Here is a 19,752-nt window from a genome sequence, read left to right as displayed (position 1 = left end):
GGCAGAATAAATTAATGGAGCAAAATTTTTTTTGCAGGATATTTGAATTTTTATTTAACAACTTAAATACATTATACAAATACTACTAGACTGTATACATTATATATATATTCAAATGTATTGAACATAAATCATTTAGAATGTAAAATTACATGTAAATAATTTACCAAAAGTCACTTCTAAAAACGAATATATTTTTGATATACCAGAGTAAAATAATTTCACTACACAAGAATATATGCAAGTTTTGCCACTGATTTGAACAGCAAACTACTTTTTAAAATTACAAGTAATATACTTTTTGTGTCTATTAACATGAATAATTCCTATTAATTTTAACTATAACAGTAAATGTTTTAATATATTAAATTTGTTTTTAAATATGACAAAATTACTTCACTGAAGGATTCAGAGCGTCCAGCACAGCACTGATGTTACCATTCTTTGATTCTAGAAGACAGGCAAGCCAACCTCCTTCATTAGTAAATCCCATATTCAGCATTTGACTGAGAGCAATAGCAACTTTTGGATCTGTAACAAAAGGAAAAAGATTTGTGAAATCTATTGCTTAAAAAAATAATAATAGATGCATAAGTAATTACATAAGTTTTAAGGTTTTGAATACTCAATGGTTTATAGATATTGAAAAAAATTACCCGTTAAATTCTTTACTTTGTCTCATTAATTTAAATTAAATGAAATATTTTACTACTTCTTTCAGTTTTAAGGCTTAATGTATGTGTTGTTATATTTATTTAATATTTTTAAAAATAATTATCTATTTTTTTTAATGTAAAATGACAAACTAGATTCACAATACATTATGCTAAACAAGTAAATTCAAAAACTTCTAGAAGTAGAATATAAAAAATTAAAAGTAATTTAAAAACGAATTAATTTTAGGCTATATTATAATAAATAAAAAGTAAATATAAACTAGTTTAAAATAATCCATTTGCTATAATTTTTTAAAATTAAAATAACCATATGCACTGTATTGTACATTTCAAATTTTATCATAATGTAATTTTATAATCAAAATGATTAAAATTATACATAGATATTACTTTTAAGAAAAAGAATATGTAAAATATCAGTAAATATTAACCTGGATGTAAATCTTCAGGAGAAACTTTTAGATATGTACTTGATGTCCCTTCAATAGCTGCAGCTTGAGCCCCTTCTGGAATTGATGTTTTATGATTGTTTCCAATGTCTCCATCACTAACCACAGTCCATTCATTCTCTGCTTCAGGTGTTTCCTACAAAATATAATTTACCAAATTTTTATCTTTAAAAATATATTAATCACTAGCTATTTCATAAGAAATTTCTAGATTGTTTTTTTAAATAATACTTTAGATGTTTTTACAATGTTATCACTATCATTTGAATTGTTTCAGTTTTAAATTACCATAGTTACTCACATATAAGATGAGGTTTTTATTCCTTTTTCACTGCTTTAAAAACCTAGGTTGTCGTATATGTGAGAGTAAAGAATTCTTTGTATTTTGGAATAATTTTTGTAAACAATGTATTTGCATTTTTTATCATGCTATGGTGTTCAAAAACAAAAGTATTTTATCTGAGTCCTTTAAATCGTTCTTGTGTATTGTCAGGAGTAAAGATGAATAGCAATAGGAAAAGCAAAGCCTTTGAATTGAATTCAAAGTTGAAATTCCAAAATCACACAGGAGCCTGATATTAGTTTTAATCCATTCCCATGTGAAAACAGATGATTATTTGGAAATCAGAAAAACTCATAAGTGTAATCGACAGACAGTGGATTCAACTGTTAAGAATTGGCAAAAAAGGTTCCTGATTGTCCAGTTTTACATGAACAAATTATGTTGTCGATTTTACAAGATTCTTCCTTAAAGTTTAAAATGCCAGTAATTTTTGAGGGACAATGTGTGCATTTACATGCATTTGATATTTTATTTGTGATTAAACTAAATAAAATTAGAATTGTATTAATAAATCTAATTTTCTTTATTTTGATCTTTAAAGTCACACCATATCCTATATGCAGGATCATCTTATATGCGAGTAAATATAGTATTTAAAATTTTTAGTTTAAGTTTTTTAATGGATTTGAAATTAATTTAAATCAAATTTTTTTTTTTTACAAGAGAATTGTTTTATTCTAACACTTTATGTTTGAAATTTAACTCTATAACAATTATGAAATTTATTAATTTGTTGGAAATTAATTTTATTTCAAATTTTAATTTACAGCAGGAAACTTTCAATTCACAAAGTTATAGTAAGCAAATGTTTTCAGCCATCTTGAATGGCATTTTGATCAGTAGATGGATGGAAACATTTCTTTGCTGTAAATTTTGCTGGACTAATCGAATTCTATAAAGTAAATTATTCATTCACCATGTTTGCTTTTCTAATTTATTTTAAAATAAAAATTATTCAACTGCATAGCATTTGATTCTGTGTTAAATATGTAGAGAATATATATCACCTTATTTGCTTCATAACACATGGGAATATTATATAATTATAATTTATACAGATTAACCCTAAATGCTTATAAAGATGTTTACAGATAAAATATAAATTTACTTAATCACCTTATTTCTGCTGAGAAATACAAATAAACATTTCTGAGTAAGAATAAGGTGATTGTTAACTATTTCTCACTGCTGGGTGTGTTATTTAGCCATAAAATAAACAACATTTACCCTTTCATTAACACTAGTGGTAGTTTCATCTCCAGCCGAAGGTTCATTTTCTGGAAGGGGTGCAGATGGTACTGCAGAAGATTCTGATGTTGCAGCTGTTTCATTCATAACTGTTTTCACTTTAGTAGAATTATTTTCTTGAGGTGGCGATGCTTTGTCATTATTCTGTTGTAGCTGTTCTTCTGTAACATCAACATTTTGATTTTTTTTAGGTGAAGAATTTGGTTCAGTAGCAATATTCTCCTTTGGAGATTCTTGTTTGTCATTACCATTTATAATATCTATATTTAATTGGATTCCTGAAATAAATGTTTAAAATGATTTTAAAATAAGGACAATAATTAATTACAAAAATTTTGATTTAAAAAAATAAATTTCTTTGTGTAAACTTGTAAGAAAATTACGTTCATTTGAAAACTTTTTATTCCACAAAAGATTTTAAAAATTAAACTTCAATTTATTTTTAATATATACTCTGTGCAATTTGTATAATGTACACTGTTATTTCTTTTCATGCTTGTCCTTGCAAATTTTTATATATATTTTTATGTGCACTTATGTAATTTCTGTCATTTTAGCTATCATTTGTTATTATTTTTATCTTAAGACTAGTCCTAAAATGAAAACAATTAAAATATAGTAATTTAGTAATTTTATATAATTAAGTTTAGAAATTTCTATTATACTATTTATATCTTTACTAAAAGAAATAACTGTGTTTTCCTATATATAAAACAATATATATATATAAAACAAAATTGTATATTTGATATATTGATCTATATATAAAACAAAATTGTAATTTTTTCTAAAATTTACTTATTTATTTTTAAATTAATTGTAAGAACAAAAATTATTACCTAAAGGATCTAATACAGCACCAACTGTGTCAACAACATTTTTAATAAATTCTTTTGTTTTTTCAGAAACTTCTTCATCATGATGCAAATCATCAAAACTTTGTTTTTTATCATTTTTAGCATTGTAAGTCTTGTGATGAGATTTACCCTTATAATGTGAACGTGGACAAAATTCTTCACTGTCAAATCCACCAAAGTGTCCTCTTTCAGAAGGTTTGCCAAACACGTGACGCCAAACTCGTCGCCATCGAGGAAATCCCCACCAATGATCATGCTTGAAAAAAATAACAAATTTTAAGTAATATTGAAAAACTTATAATCCACAAATATTTTAGAACATGCTAATATAAAATTCTTAAGTTTATTTAGCATTGAAACCAATTGCAGTAAATAACTTTTCATCTTTATCATCATTAATCTAGAATTTGTTCTAAGCTATAATTCAATCAAACTGGTTTAAAAAACTTTTGATTTAATCTTATAACATTTTATAATAGATATATTTGATATTACACAGGTTACATTTATTAATTCCAGAATAAAATTGAGCCTAAAAACTAAATAATTTTTCAATGAGTTCGATACAGAAATTAAAATAAAAAGGTATATAAATTAAATTTTTTCATATCTTATCTAAAATTGAAAAATTAACATTATATTTATTTTAATATTGTAAATCATTTCAATATTCACATCTTTAATTCTTATACTTTATAATTTGCAATACACAGAGTGATTATAAAATCTCAATCCATTTTTGTGAAAATGTAACAAAATCATTTCTATGCAGATTGTGTGAAATATGTTGATCCAAGATGAAAGAATTGCTGTTGCGTGCACAGTTTTAGTGGATTAATATATAGAAATACAAATAAATTTCATTCAAAAATTCATGAAGTCTGCTCCAGAACCAATACTAGACTGTTAGTTAACAAATTCAGGCAAATGGGTAATGTATACAATGTGCCGTACCCAATAGTTTGAAAGAAACTCATAAATCATGCATAACGACTCCAGGTTTTTCATAAGCTGAAGGAGGAGAAAGAAGACTATGCCACCTGCCAAGCAATGTTGTGATTGTTTGAAGGTTATAGAACAGGAAGATTTGATGGTATGGCCCATGTTTTAGTGAGTTAACATACATGTGTAAAATCACAATGATTCTCTTTTCTTGGATCAGCATTCTTGATGACCTGCAAACAAATGACTGTTACCATTTTCACAAAACTGGATCAAGACTTTACTTATTTCAAAAAATATTATGAATATGAACTCATAATAAGTGAAACTGTAGATTTTATTTACACAATTCTTTATAATATAAATTGACATAATAATTCTTAAAATTTTTTGTCAATTTATATTATAAAGAATTGTTTTTAAGTTGCTAATAATTATAAGTCTTTAATGACGATAATTACATATGTTATATATTTATAAATTAAAATTGATAAGCTATTTAAATAAGAACTAAATATAAAAATATTTAATAGAACTAAATATCTAGATCTGAACACAATCTTCATAGATAATTTTCTTGTAATTGCAATAATAATCTAAAGAAGCTTCTTTCTCTCCTAAAGAGAAATATTCAGTCCAAAAGATCTCTGAAATTTGTTGAGAAAGCCCATGAGAGCTGTGAAAGACAAGTCCGAGGGCTGGGTATGAAAGATAGATAGTAAAATAATTGATATTTTTTAAAATTTATTTCTAAATAACAGACAAAATCAATATAAACTTTGCAATTACTTTTTCAATAGAATATCATCAAAATTGGAAGAAATTTTGTTGTACTCTATATTAAAATCTCTTTCAGCTATTCATTGTAGAGTGATGTTAGTTATTTTATATATTTTATTTTCAAAAAGGTTTGCAGAAACAAAAATAGAAAATATCTTCCTGTGCAAATTTTGTAAGTCTTAATGGGGAAGACATTAAATACAAACAAAACCTTTTATCCAGTAACAGAACTTCAATGAAAATTCTGAACATTTTTGGCCTTCACCAAGGTCTGCCTCAGGTTTTTAACAAAACCAAATTCCAAAGTCAAATGTCAGAACAATGATGTTCAAAAATCGATTTCGAAAACATTGTTCTTAATGTATTTCACCAAGCTTGAATTTAGCTCTGATCCTGCTTAAAGTTAGCATTAGTTTTCCACAAGCTAGCAGAGATAGCTTAACTTAGAGTTCAAAACATCACAACATTTGAACATTATCTTATGAGCAAAAAGGACAATTGCCTGGGGGCCCAAACCAATCTTTTATAAACTCATTACTGTAGAAAGAATATCGAAATTAAATTTGGGCCATACCTTGGATCCTAGATTGCCGGTGTGGTGCAGCGCAGAACTTAACCCTCCGGAGGTCTCGTTAAAAACCAAACGAGGATATCGGGGATTCCTCCAAAAAATTCCTGTGAAGAAAAATGTCTGAAGTCAACACTGTATATGGGGGCCCATAATTCAAATTTTCCTGGGCTCCCATTAAATTATAATGTTGCCACTAGATCAAATGTTTTTCATCATCAGATCTATCACTGGGATATTAACATTTACCGGTATACCTGATGCATTTTTATTTTTCCAGCTCTCTTATATATATAACAGAGGGAAAGTATGGCCATTGGTCAAAAAAATGACCCCCAAGAATTATACATTTTTGGACTAGAGACCTTGAAATGTCGAGAAATGCAAAAAAATTCTGGGGTTTTTTTCTGTATGTATGGATGTGTGGGGGGGTACTATTTTCTTTACCCTCTTTGAAGCTTAATAACTTCTGTGCTTTTTGTCGAAAATTTCTGAAATTTTGCAGGGAGGTTTGTTTATTAGGGAGATTGATGCTATTAAATTTTGGTGGTTAAAGGTCGAGGGAGTTGGGAGATAAAGGGGCTCGTGTGTTACATCTCCAGTAGGGTCAGACTTAATGACTATTTTACTTGTTATTAGCATTTTAAAAGGTTTTAAACAAAATCAACAAAGAATTTTTTTATGTCTTGATGTTCAACTGTCGTGTTATTAGATCTGATGATATAGTATAACCTTGATAAATCCCAGACTTACATTGAACTGTTTTAGCATTTTATACTGTAGTTAGTTAATATATAATTTTATATTGAAATAAGCTATGTCTTATGTTTTATTATTTTTATTTCAGTATTCTTGTTTATAGCTGTAATGAAAATATCAGAATAAAGAAAAATAAAACCAAAATTCAGCATTCTTCTCCTATATTTTGCCTGGTGTAGGTATATTTAAAAATTTTTGATTGGTATTCAGAATTTTTTTCTGTTGTTGTATCTAGATGAAAGCTAAATGAACTGCCAGATTATCCCACTCAATTAAAGCTAATTTTAATAAAATATTAAAATTTGCCTTAATGTAGCCTGGTAATCCGGCAGTTTGTTTGGCTTTAATTAAAAATTCGGTTGAACTGAATGGATTATACCTAGATTTTAGCTGTTAGTCACGATCGTGATGTGCTTAGACCATGGTGGGCAAAGCTTTGAGATAAATAATTACATCAATAAATTTATATTTAATTAAATTTTTGAGGGTTTTTTAAGACAAAGAGTCTCGTGGTTGAGGGTGTAAGGTTACAAGTCTCGATCATTTTTATGATTATAATTTGTGGAAGTTTTACTCAATCCCAGAGAGGGTTAGTGCCCCATTTGCCCCTCTGTGGATGTCCTTGGCTAAGACGTTTGGACCTTATTAGTTAATTACATTAATTACTAGTTTGATTTCATTGATGATTGGATACTTAATTAATTACTAGGCCACAGACATCCACAGAGGGAACAAATGGGATATTTATAGCATCAAACTGTTTAATTAATTTAGTAATTACTTAAACAGTTTGATGCTATAAATATCTTTATGATTATATACAGTAACTACTGGAATGCTTCCAAATTGGAATGTTCTCATAGTGTAACCAGCATGTTGAATGAATGGATTTGTTGTGACTGGTGAATTTGAATTCTGTTTCTAATTATAGCATAGTTTCTATTTTTATCTATACTATAGTTCCTTCATGATTAAATTATTGAAACGTTAAGTGTATTGCCAAATAACGCACTTAAACGTGGCACCGAATTATTCCATAATTAAATAAATTAATAGCCTATAACCAGTGTAATTTTGGTGAATCATTAAAGACTTGTTTGAATATATAATTTTCTATTATATTCTGAAATAAAACAATAAAAGATTTACAGTCTGAATTTCTATTATTATTATTTAAAAAGAAATATTTAAATAAGAAAATTATTTTTTCATCTTTTTAGCCTAAATATTTATATATTTATATTGATTTTATGTGTCATTTTGTCAAAAGCTCCTTAAATTTAGTAGTTTATGGGGTTAATGTATACATCAGCTGTTATTTTTATGATTATAAAACTAAAAAAGTTATATTAAGCTTGGAAATTGGTAAACATTTTTAAAGCTTCAAAATTTCTATTCAAAATTTATTAATTTTGTAATTAAGTCCCTAACAAATTGGAAACTAATTTGTTAAATTCGCTGGATGGTAATTTTAATATTAATTAAACCAAAATTAAAGAAGAAGTCTGTCAAACAGTCATCTTTTTATTCACTTTCATGTTCCAGAATGCATCTCCTGATGCACTGACCACCTTTTTTTTAGGCTATTCGAACATGAAAAAATATAACAAAAAACTTTCAAAAAATCAGAATTAAATAAGAGAGTTTTTAATTTTTTGATGGACAAATGACCTAAAAAGGAAAGTCAGGCTATCACGAGATGTATTCTGGAACATGAAAGCAAATAAAAAAAATGTTTTGATGGACTTTAATTAAAACCAAAATCGAAGACAAACATGCATTTCACATTTATTTCTTTTTAAGGTTAACTTAATGGCATTTTTTAACAGAAAAAAAAGGGCTTACTTTGGCAAAATCTAAGTTAATATCAATAAAATTTGATGCAAAATAACAACATAACTCCCTGCTAGTTTGATCTCATGTTCAATGAACTTAAAATGTTAATGACACACAAATTATTTTACATGTAAACAGAAAATTTTTAAATATTCCTTTAAAATTCTTACAAATATTTATAATTAAACATTGAAATAATTTAATTATATACGTAATTAGAATTCTGTATTTTATAATTTAAGGTACTTTGACAACCAGATATTTGTATCACTTGCAAATGGAGAGCTAGCTATATACACAAGGAAAGATAGTAAGTAGTTTTTCATTGTAGTTATATATGCATTGTTATGAATTTTAAAAAACATTTTCAAATAAAATAAAGGTGGAATTTGGAATTTCGATCAAACTCTAAAGATCCAAATAGGAAACGGTTCGTCTTCTGTTACTTATATGCTTGGCGTGAATGGAAAATTGTGGTGTGGCTGTCAGAATTTTATCAAAGTCCTCAACACTGACACGCATAAAGTTGAAGTAAGTATAGTTTATTGTGGGTCTTCTTAAACTTTTTCCATTTGCAACCCTCTTCGCCCAAGAAAATTTTATGCAATTCCCAGTATATAAAATAGGTATACAAATAAAACCACTTACTGATAATAAATCATAAAACAATTCTTTGATATAGGTATTAATTTATTATTTATTAAAGACAAGAAAATTTTCATACAAATGAGATGGATGTGCTTGTTTATTTTTACATAAAGAATTAAATATTGATACTGCGGAATGCAGGACATTTTCAGTGTTTTTTAGAGTTGACCAATGTTTAATTTTAGACTTCAAAGGGGTTGCAGGGTTGCAACTCACAGTTTAAGAAGCCCAGGTTTATTGAATGTTGTTGGGCTGCAGTTTTAAAATTGCAGATCTATAAATTCCCACTGGCATATGTTTGGCCATCTGCCCTTTCTTAATCTCGAGAACGGAGTTAGGTAGATGAAAGTCAAGACTACATATGGAAAGCTTAGGATCTGGAGGCCCAATTAACTTCCAGTTTGACTGGAAGTCACGCTATTTTAATTCAAAAATTTTTTCCAGAACAGTTTGCAGGAAAAGTATGATGTACAGGGGCAAGACACTACTAAAATCAATAGCATTATGCATCGAGATTTAAAAGATTGCAGCCCAGCATTGTGACAATGTGAAAATAAATAATTGCTCATTGTAATTAGAATTATGTAGGATAATTTTCTTTATTTTTTTTTCAGTATTCCATCCAAGTTGGACAAGATTCTACAAAATCCGTAATATCTATGGTCTTGTCTGGATTAGGAGTATGGATTGCACTTCAGTGCAGTCCTGTTATTTTTCTTTATCATGCTACAACTTACGAATATCTAACAGATATTAGTGTGGTTCCCGCAGTTTCGAAAATGCTCGCTTGTAAGCAAAATACAGATTTTATAAAAGTAATCTATATTGTTTTTTTTTTTTACATTTTAAACATATTTCATTATATAAAATCAGGTTGTGATGATATAATACAACAACATAAATCTGCCTGTTTACGCATTACTTCATTGCTAGCTTGTAAGGATTTACTGTGGATAGGAACCAGTGCAGGAGTTGTACTTACGATGCCTTTATCTAATGTCACGTCTGTATTTAATTGCTTAGACAACATAAATATTTCTGGTATGTATAATTAATTATAATATATACAATTATAAAATACTTTTACACTTACTAAATTAAAATGTTTTAGTTTAAATATTTATAAAATACAAGTGTATGAGATTATTATATGCTATAGAATGCTTTATTTTTGTTATAAGATATGCAATGTTATAAAAAAAATCATTTATTTTATAATTTTAAGAGAAAATTTCTACAGGAAATCATTTCTGTTTCAATAAATATCTTTATAATTAAAAAAAACAGGTTTTTGTACTATGAAATGTAATTTTTGTATACAAAGAATTATCATAACATCCTAACTAAGAATACAATGTTTTTCATACACAAATAAAACAAAAATATACGAAGTGGATATATAAATAAACACAAAAACACCAAAAATCCAACAACGTAAACACTTTACTAGACAGACAAACATTTTCAACTATCTTAAACTCACATCGTCGGGTTCGAACCCGCAACATTCGAATGGAAGTTTAATTAGAACTATTTTTTTAATTGAAAAATCTGATGTTATAAGTTGCAAAAGCATGCATAACAGATGCTATATATCTATTAGATCAACAAATTTAAGTTCCTCCATCCCCCTCACAGCACTGAATTGTTGGTGCTATGAGGAAGATGAAGGAACCTCAAAGGAACTTAGTAAAAGGATCTTAATCTCAAATGTATCAGGTTAGAACTGGATGATGACCATTTAAAACTACTAAACAAACAAACGTTTCTGATTGTCTTAAATGGTCATCATCCAGTTCTAACCTGAAACATTTGAGATTAAGATCCTTTGTTCCTTCATCTCCCTCATAGCACCAACAATTCAGTGTTGTGAGGGGGATGGAGGAACTTAAATTTGTTGATCTAATAGATATATAGCATCTGTTATGCATGCTTTTGCAACTTATAACATCTATTTTTTTAATTGAAAAATCTGTTCTAATTAAACTTCCATTTGAATGTTGCGGGTTTGAATCTGATGATGTCAGTTTAAGACAGTACTAGACAAACAAACGTTTTCAAAAGTGTTTAAGTTGTTGGATTTTTGGTGTTGGCATGTTTATTTTATACAAACTTTTCATCTATAATACAAATTTAATTATAATTCAACTTAAAAAATCGATAGCTTAATGTCTAATTCTTCCACAGATCATCCTCATTTTTCAAATATAAAAATAAAATAAAAAGTTAGGTCGATAATATACTATTTTAGAATTATTTTTTGACTTCATATATCACTTTACATACATCATTAACTGAAAACTATTAATTCTGGTTTTACAGAATTCATAGAATATTCATTTTTATGGACGTTAGATTTCTTATCTTTTAAATTATTTAATTTTTACTTTCAGGGATATCTCAAGGACACACGGGTCACGTGAGATTCTTAACGTGTGTAGATATGGAACAATTTTGCGATACTCATAGACTGTCGTATTCAGATAATCCCGACGAAATAATCAAAAACAATAAATTATTAGTTATAAGCGGCGGAGACGGTTACGAAGATTTCCAAAGTGGTTTTAGTGAAGCTTTAGGTCACGACGATAGCACAAATCATCTCTTGCTATGGCACGTATGACTTTACAGATTAATAGTTTTTAAAATTCATCTTATCATTTTTTAAAACATGAATTTTATTATTCATTGATCTCAGTTTTTAAGCAGTGTAACATTTAAAATTATTCTGTGTCGTTCCCTTCTCGCGATTCTGAGGTTTCTATTCGAAAGCCTTAATTTTATATTTGGACTTTAAAATTTTATTAGCAAATTTTCTAAAGAAATCCAAGAATTTTAAATTGCGTAAACACTAAAATACCTTTCACTTATTATCTTACTATCATCTCAAAATTCGATTAACGTTTTTAATTTTATTGTTTTATCCAAATCCTACAGTTATTCACTCATCCGAAACTAAATCTCAAATCAAATAATTAAAAATTTAAATTTGAGATTAATTCAATCAATCTAATTAAGTCACTTTTAGCTTATTTTTAATTACAAACAAAGAAAAGCAACGCAAAATTAATTAATTAGAAAAAAACAACTCCTCTTTCAACACTAATTTTCTCAAGTTGTATGCTAATACAATGAGAAAAGAAGTTAATTATTTTATTATTGAAGATTTTAAATTGTTAAAAAAATAATAATAATTTATTTTTAACATTATTTATAAGCACGAAATGTAAGCTTTACTACCTTATTTACACTTAATAAAATAAAAAAGAAAGTGGAAATTATCATCCTTAATGCCTCTGTGAGGTAAAATCGTCCCAAAATTTTAATTATTTACAATTATTATTAATACGAATGGACCAGTTTTTATAAATATTATGATTTTCTTTCATGTCTACGAGTCAAAGTCTTTATACAAATTGTATACATGCGATTGAATGTTTAATAATAGCAAATAATATAAATTATAAAGTTTATGTTAATGTTACTTCTGTTATGTGCAATATATTATAAAGTTATTCAACAAAAAAATGAGCTTAAATTATGTATAACCAGGTTTTATATGTAAAAACTAAGAAAAAAAAAAGATAAACAAAAAATATATATTATGCTATTACAATTTGTAATATTTGTTCGGAAGAAAATATATATATTTGCGGAAATTTTATATAATAGTCAAGTGGAAATTTGATAAATGCAAATATAATATATTATTCTATAGATAACGATATTAAAATATTGTAAATGCTGTTTAATTATGAATTTTTTCCAATAAAATATTTAAATATTTTGCCATGTTTTAATGTACGATGAAATATTTATATTTTGGAGTACGAGTTGATTAATTTCTGTACATTTTTACTGTTTACATTACATTTAAATTATAAATACATAATCATAAATCAAATACCAATTGCTACAAACTCAGTCATTACTATTCTAAAATAAACAAACAATAAACAGGACAGACAAATGAACTACAATCACTAATAATTTTTAATATTTAATTTAAATTATTTATTCTAAAATCTCTCCTTTACTCCTTTATTTAAAATTAACTGTAGTAAAATAAATACTTTACATATCAGAGTTTTCTGGACTGTAAATTAAAATTTAATATATAAAGATGAGAGGGGACTCTTATATCATTCAAAAATCCATCGATTCTACTGAATGTCAGTTGAATAAACATTGCTTCAGAATATAAAATGTATAGTTTTTATATTCAACCTCATTACAAAGGACTTCTATATGTAAAGAATTTATTCTACTCCTAACCAGAGAACAATGGTAGTCGGAAAGTTTGTGCCCAAGCAATGGGCCAGCCGAGTGAAGTTTTCCGAGGTTTCTTCACATATATAACACCTAAATAGGAACCATTTCCCATAGAAAGCCTTTCTCTTGTGGACTGCTCATGTTGCTTTGCCTTATCTCACCAAATTGAATTTATTTTATTACAAATTGGAAAGGTTTAACAGCTTATTTGAAGTCTTTAATAAATTTTTTTAAGTATATCCTTAATTTTCTATATGAAATTTTTCAAGACATCATTTTGTTTTTAGAAACATACCACTAAGCTTAACACTTATAAATATATATAAAAGAATATAATATAATATCACAAAAATAAGGTATTTATTAATGAAAACATTCATTTATAATACAATTCAGTGGCTAAAACTTTAAGANGGTATTATTATTATGGAATTAACAGTTTATTTAATCTCTATTAAAGCCATAGTAACAAATAATTTACTGTTATTGATTTTGGTAGAAATTGCTTTTGTTTATATAAGTGTACAGTCGACCCCCCTATAACACTGTTGATGATTCTGTTTTATATGAATTCTGTCATATCAATTGGGTCAACTGTATATCAAAAAAAAAAAAAAATGAAATTGTTTGTAGTTAGTTTAATACTAGAAAAAAACTCACTAGCAAGTATATTATAAATCATCTAAAAAGAAACCTCTACTAATTTCTCTTAATGAAATTTTAAGTTGCCATCATGGAAATTATACATTAAATCTGAAAAGGATTGCTTAGTGTATTTATAACATGTTATAATTTTATAAACAAAACAAACAAGAACAATCTCTTGTTTGTTCTTGTTTGTTTTGCAAACATTTTTGACCACATCAAGCAGAGCATTCATCACCGACGGTGCCGTTTACCTTGGGTTTTGTTCGCTTTGTTTATTACGTATACCCAGTTTTGAGTAGTTGCGTACTATAATTTTAATGTTTGTTTAAAGTTACTTTTACAAAACCTGTATATATAACCACCTAATATAAATGCAGAAAACCTATTGGTATTCCAATTAATACTATCAAACTTGGTTAACCCAAGTTTGTTTTATAACAAAATCTGTTTTGAATTTTCCACAAAAATAACAGCTCGAGAAACATATTGCGTACACGAAAACTGGATTTAATTCAGTTGTCGTATACGCAACAAACATGTTTGTTTTAATTGGGAGACGACTCTGTCCCACAATTATAACAGACTGTTATAAGACAAACTCAGGTTTACCGTTCGACAGACTTAATCGGAACGCCGGTAGGTATTCTACATTTATACAATATAAAGTCAGCCGTAGTGTTTTAAGTTTCTAAATCATTGTCTTATATTCAACCTAATATTTTAGTTAAAATCAGACCTGTATCTATGGGAGCTATAAGATGGCTAATTCCACTCAGTTTAAGTCAACAGTGCTCATATGCATAATTATAATTATATAAGTGTAACTTAGATCACTGTTGCTTACTTTAGTAGTCAATATGCCAATTGCTGGCTGAAAAGAGAAAAATGACAGTCATAATTTTCTATTTTGTCTCTCCAAATGATCAATTCCTGGCTAAAATAACGTAAACACGAACAAATCGCAGGAAAGTATTGCGAAACATCAATATGGCAGCGAGAAAATAACATTAATCTAATGCGTCATATGCAATTAGGCATGTGTTTTTTAAATTAAATATATAAAACGTACATATTCACAAACACGTTACACACTTTATAATTAATTAATTAAAATATTTACCTGATAAATCGATCGTTCGTTCGTCAAAGTCGAGGAATGATTATAAAACTCTGTGCTCCTTCAAGCTTATTTATATATAAGCCGTATGTGGACCGCAAACGAATAAAAAAACTCTATACAAATCAGTTATGTCAGAGACGAGATCTCCTCAAAATGGCAGAATCATCGTGATTAAGTACAATCCAATTCAGAATGTAAACTGACACTTTATTGGTTATTTCGTCTGACGTAGGAGTGGCGTTAACCAATTGTATTCGGTAAGTAACGTCTTCGGTTACGTCACGTACTCCCGGCCAATTGTAACGAGCGACATAATGTAAATAAATCAGATACGGTTGATGAAAATTCAAATATTTCACCAATGATAGAAGCTGAAAGTAAATTTTCTGATAAAACATGTTTCTTATATGGAACATTCTAGCAAATTTAGAACTGATGTAATCGTTAGTAATGGATTCGTATAGAGATTTTTCTAGAATAGTTTTTCTATGGTGACTCATAATGGCTTAAAGTTTTTAAAGGAATATAAAATAATTTAGGATGAAAATTTATTATTTATGGTTGTAATGTACTGTATATATTGCATTAATGTATGTACCAGTACATTGTTTACATTTAAGTGAGTACTGTACATGAGTATGTAGTGTACATAATTCAATATAATTCACGCACTTTAATGTAAAAAATGTACAGGTACTGTACATACACATACATATATTAAGTATATAAATATTATATATGTTATATTTATATACTTAATATATGTACCTGTACACATTAATGTATTATATGCAGGCTGCATACATTAGAATATGTAGGCTATAAATAGATTCTTTATATTAAAGTATGTACAGTACATGTGTATGTACTATACATAACACAATTATATACTTTATAGTAAAGAACTAGCCTGTAAAGAATATATTAAAGCATTTAAAANTTAATATTTTCATTTTGTTAATTATTAAAACTATTATTAAAAACATTCTATGTCTAAATAATATGAATAATATATAGTAAACTTATTGTAAATCGCTTTGGGGACTAATTTATAATATCATCTGATAATATTAAGCAAAGATAATAAAACTACTGTTCGGAAATTTGGTTTTATTGATTGTGAAATTAAAACAACATATTTAAACAATTAAAAACGTATAACTTGAAGATTTATCAATTATAATAGTAATTCATCCAGTGTATAATTAAAACATGTCAGAAATTTACACTACTGTACTGTGAATAACTAATAATTAAAATGATTAATGATAACAATTTTATCTTCAATTAGCAACATTTTGAGACTGACAGCTTAAAAATTCCTATTTACCTGAAGATAATAACTGCTTACTGTAATCAGAGTTTTGATTTATAGTTACGTACGTGTATTTTAATTTCTACTTTTATGATATGCTTATTCCAATAACAATATCTGTTATTACAAAGATTCTATTTATATATCATAATAATTAATGTGAAAGAGAGAAAATATAAAATTTAGAAATTTGTAGCTATTTTCTATGTATAAGCCATGTTAAATGATCATATTGTTTAACAATAACATAAAAACATAGATTTACTACTTACCGAAACAGAAGTACATAATTTCAGCATATCATGATTGGGATGAATATCCTTTAGATGACAACTATTACACAAATCATAATCATCACATTGCAAACATTTATATCTTGCCCCTCTAACTTCTCCATTACAACCATCGCAAACGACACCAAAATGCAATTCACCAACTGAAGATGATTTTGGTGGCTTTTGATTTTTTGTATTTAAAACCATGATATAAACTCTTAAAAGACCATTTTCTGCATTTGAAATTGCTTGCATCAACTCTTCATCACTTGACATTATAATTAAATCACCTTCAGTATCTATACAAAAAAAAAATGCATCTTATAACTTTCTTCAATTAATACAAGCTTTCTTTTGATTTGTTTTAATTAAATACATTTTGTGCTTATGTACTTTAAATTACAGTTACAGCATATTTTAATAACATTATATCAATAAATATAAAAAACTAGCAGGTAATCCCAGCATTGCACGGGCAAAGAATAAGAACAGATATTAAGATTAGAAGGGTTAGCCCTCTCCCCCTTCGGAAGGAATTTCGAAAAATTCCCACTTAGTGTACATTCTCATGATGTACAGTACCAAATTTGTACCAAATTTCAACTCCTAACTGTTTGGGCACTGAGCTTATTATTATTATTGTGAGAATCCAAGGGATATTTTTCTATAAATTTTAATGAAAGGATATGTGTAGAAACTTTCCTTTTTACCTTACGTTTCTGAAGGGACTTAACTGTCAATGAGTCCTTTCCTCCCTCACATTGACCCGCAAATTATTGCAAATATGTTATAACGGTTGACTGTCAACTGTGAGAAAGTTGATACTTAACTTAGTCTAAGGAGGAAATCTACAAACATTTGCTACTAACCAATTGTGTCATCACTATCAAACAAATGGTCATTTGATCAGATTCCCACACTAAATACCCATATAACGTGAACACACCAATCTTTGGGGTGATCAGTCCCTCTGGAATAGCTTTGAATTGTGACTTTTCATACCACTTGTCTCCCTATCTGGATCCAGATATGCCACCTGGAAACTTACCTCGACTAGATCCACGATTGTCTTACCAACATCAAATGAACAAAGATCTGGAAGCATAAAGTCTCGACGTATTATACTCTTGATTGTAAACTCTCTCTCTCATTTCACTATAGGTACTTGATCATTTTAAAGTACAAGTGCTTAGCTAATTGACATCGAGCCGATCTTAAATGTACTATCAAACAAAGATGAATAGTGTATTTGTACATAGGCTTAGTGCTATAGCTTCTATGTACTCCTTGCTTTAGCTCATTAAATTGAACTACTTGTTAAAATGGGTCTCGTGTGGACTTCTGGAGCTTGAAGACACCCTATCAACTTAACCATTGTGCTCCCCCACTCAATGGTCAAACTAGCCCTCCTACTCAACATTTATTTATGATTTGCAAGTTAGGATGCAAACTTTTACTAGTTTAACTGGTGTCAAGTCCAGACGTCGGAAGAATCTTGCAATCCCGATGACAATTTATAGATCTCGCCATCCAGTGACATTCAGCAGATCTCGTCAATCTGACACTGATCAAAGGGGGTATAAAACGATATCAGTAGACCCCGGCTTCTCACATTATTATCATCAACACATCTCAATTATATTATAAGATTTAAAAAATTCATAAACAACAAAACTAGAAAAAACAATAAAACTTGTACCTTTCCACTTAAGAGCAAATTCTTTTCCAGATAATGTTGAAAAGAGTGAAAGAATTTTGTCATGAAGAAGTGCGAAATTCTGACACATTTCCTCATTTGCCAGGAATCTTCGGATTTCCGATTTACAATCGTCATCCTGTTCTAAGAAAGCTTTTACTACAATAACCATTGTAGTATTATCTGAAAATGAAATTAAATATTAATTTTTAATTATTTACAAACATTTAGTAATCGGTTATGTACAGTAAAAAAGGAAATCCAACAGAAATTTTGAAATCTCATTTTTTTCTATAAAATTAACTGAACTTAAAAATCTGCTCATTTCATATCAATTGTAACAACAAAACTTATGTTAAGGAAGATGCTTTTTTCAATGATTCCAAAATTAGAGTAATGAGAGAAAAAAGAGATCAGGGAGCAAACTGAGAACTGAGAGAATGGATTGGAAGATGCTGATGTAGTAAAACTAATGGATATGTTGTAACAATAATAGCTGTATTGAATGTCAAATCTATAAATTTCACTTTTATTTTTCTACTGTTACTTAATTGACAGTTTCAATTTAAGTAAATATACTTTAAAGGAAAACTATCTGATTCTGTTTTTATATATCATCAAGGAAACGGGTTAATATTCAGTACTTCCAATTTCATGTTATGATATTTATAAAAAAATAAAAAATCTCTATTACACTCAATAGTTCTTAAATATTCAAATGTTTTCATTTGTCTCACTCTATATTATCTTTAATATTGACTTAACATTAAAAATTTTATTAACCAAAACTGGGTGTTTATTAATGAGTATCATTTTTATATATTTCAGTTAAATAAAATAAAATTAGTATTACTTTTAAATTAACATTTGGAAAACTATTTATTATTATTTTTTTTAATTACTACTTAGGCAAAAGTGCAAAATATTTTATTAGAACTTTAAGATAAATTATGATTGACTTGAATTTAAACTCTCTAATGAACATAAAATATAATAAAAAGATTTATTAACTTTAAATAATACTTCATCTTTTATAAATTATGTTTTTGTTGATGATATATACATATATATAAAATAAATATATACATATACATATATAATTGTATCTTGTAGGCAGCAAAAGAAGTTTTTTCCATGCACATAACAAAACAAATGAACAATTACTACAATGCAACACTTGGGTGATCTGCCTAGAGGGATGCCTTCTGGGGAGGTCTTTTTTAAGGGTAACTGGTCCCTATTCAAGCATTGTAGACGTGGAGAAAACCTGGAAAACTCCACATGGCCAGTCCATCTTGGCAAGGTGTGAACCCATTACC

The 19,752-nt window shown here is 27.7% G+C and overlaps 2 protein-coding genes across 2 annotated transcripts; one reads left to right on the top strand and one right to left on the bottom strand.

Annotated features, from left to right (window-relative positions):
- Positions 1-19: 19 nt before the first annotated feature.
- On the bottom strand, positions 20-18,641 carry LOC111634768 (sequestosome-1-like). The gene is made up of 6 exons (XM_023379607.1): positions 18,437-18,641; positions 16,735-17,036; positions 3,557-3,830; positions 2,697-2,995; positions 1,109-1,262; positions 20-531 (listed from the first exon to the last, which is right to left on the bottom strand). The coding sequence occupies exons 1-6, from the start codon at positions 18,603-18,605 to the stop codon at positions 392-394; spliced, it is 1,338 nt and encodes a 445-aa protein (XP_023235375.1). The 5' UTR covers positions 18,606-18,641; the 3' UTR covers positions 20-391.
- Positions 6,703-12,676, top strand: LOC111634769 (rho guanine nucleotide exchange factor 17-like). Its single transcript, XM_023379608.1, has 6 exons — positions 6,703-6,798; positions 8,702-8,769; positions 8,842-8,990; positions 9,722-9,896; positions 9,981-10,148; positions 11,501-12,676. The coding sequence occupies exons 3-6, from the start codon at positions 8,910-8,912 to the stop codon at positions 11,728-11,730; spliced, it is 654 nt and encodes a 217-aa protein (XP_023235376.1). The 5' UTR covers positions 6,703-6,798; positions 8,702-8,769; positions 8,842-8,909; the 3' UTR covers positions 11,731-12,676.
- Positions 18,642-19,752: the final 1,111 nt, after the last annotated feature.

Source organism: Centruroides sculpturatus, unplaced genomic scaffold (genome assembly GCF_000671375.1).
Source record: "Centruroides sculpturatus isolate CEXI.00-Female unplaced genomic scaffold, Cexi_2.0 scaffold492, whole genome shotgun sequence".
NCBI classification, from domain to species: domain Eukaryota; kingdom Metazoa; phylum Arthropoda; class Arachnida; order Scorpiones; family Buthidae; genus Centruroides; species Centruroides sculpturatus.
The sequence above is the reverse complement of the archived record's forward strand: the minus strand, read 5'-3'. Positions and strand labels throughout refer to the sequence as shown.

Coding starts and splice junctions, on each gene's coding strand:
- LOC111634769 (XM_023379608.1), top strand. CDS start 8,910: ATGCTTGGCGTGAATGGAAAATTGTGGTGTGGCTGTCAGAATTTTATC. Junction 9,897..9,980: donor AGTTTCGAAAATGCTCGCTT/GTAAGCAAAATA, acceptor ATATAAAATCAG/GTTGTGATGATATAATACAA. Junction 10,149..11,500: donor AGACAACATAAATATTTCTG/GTATGTATAATT, acceptor TTTTACTTTCAG/GGATATCTCAAGGACACACG.
- LOC111634768 (XM_023379607.1), bottom strand. CDS start 18,605: ATGGTTATTGTAGTAAAAGCTTTCTTAGAACAGGATGACGATTGTAAA. Junction 17,037..18,436: donor ATTTGCTCTTAAGTGGAAAG/GTACAAGTTTTA, acceptor TTTTTTGTATAG/ATACTGAAGGTGATTTAATT. Junction 2,996..3,556: donor TGCTGTATTAGATCCTTTAG/GTAATAATTTTT, acceptor CATTTATTTCAG/GAATCCAATTAAATATAGAT.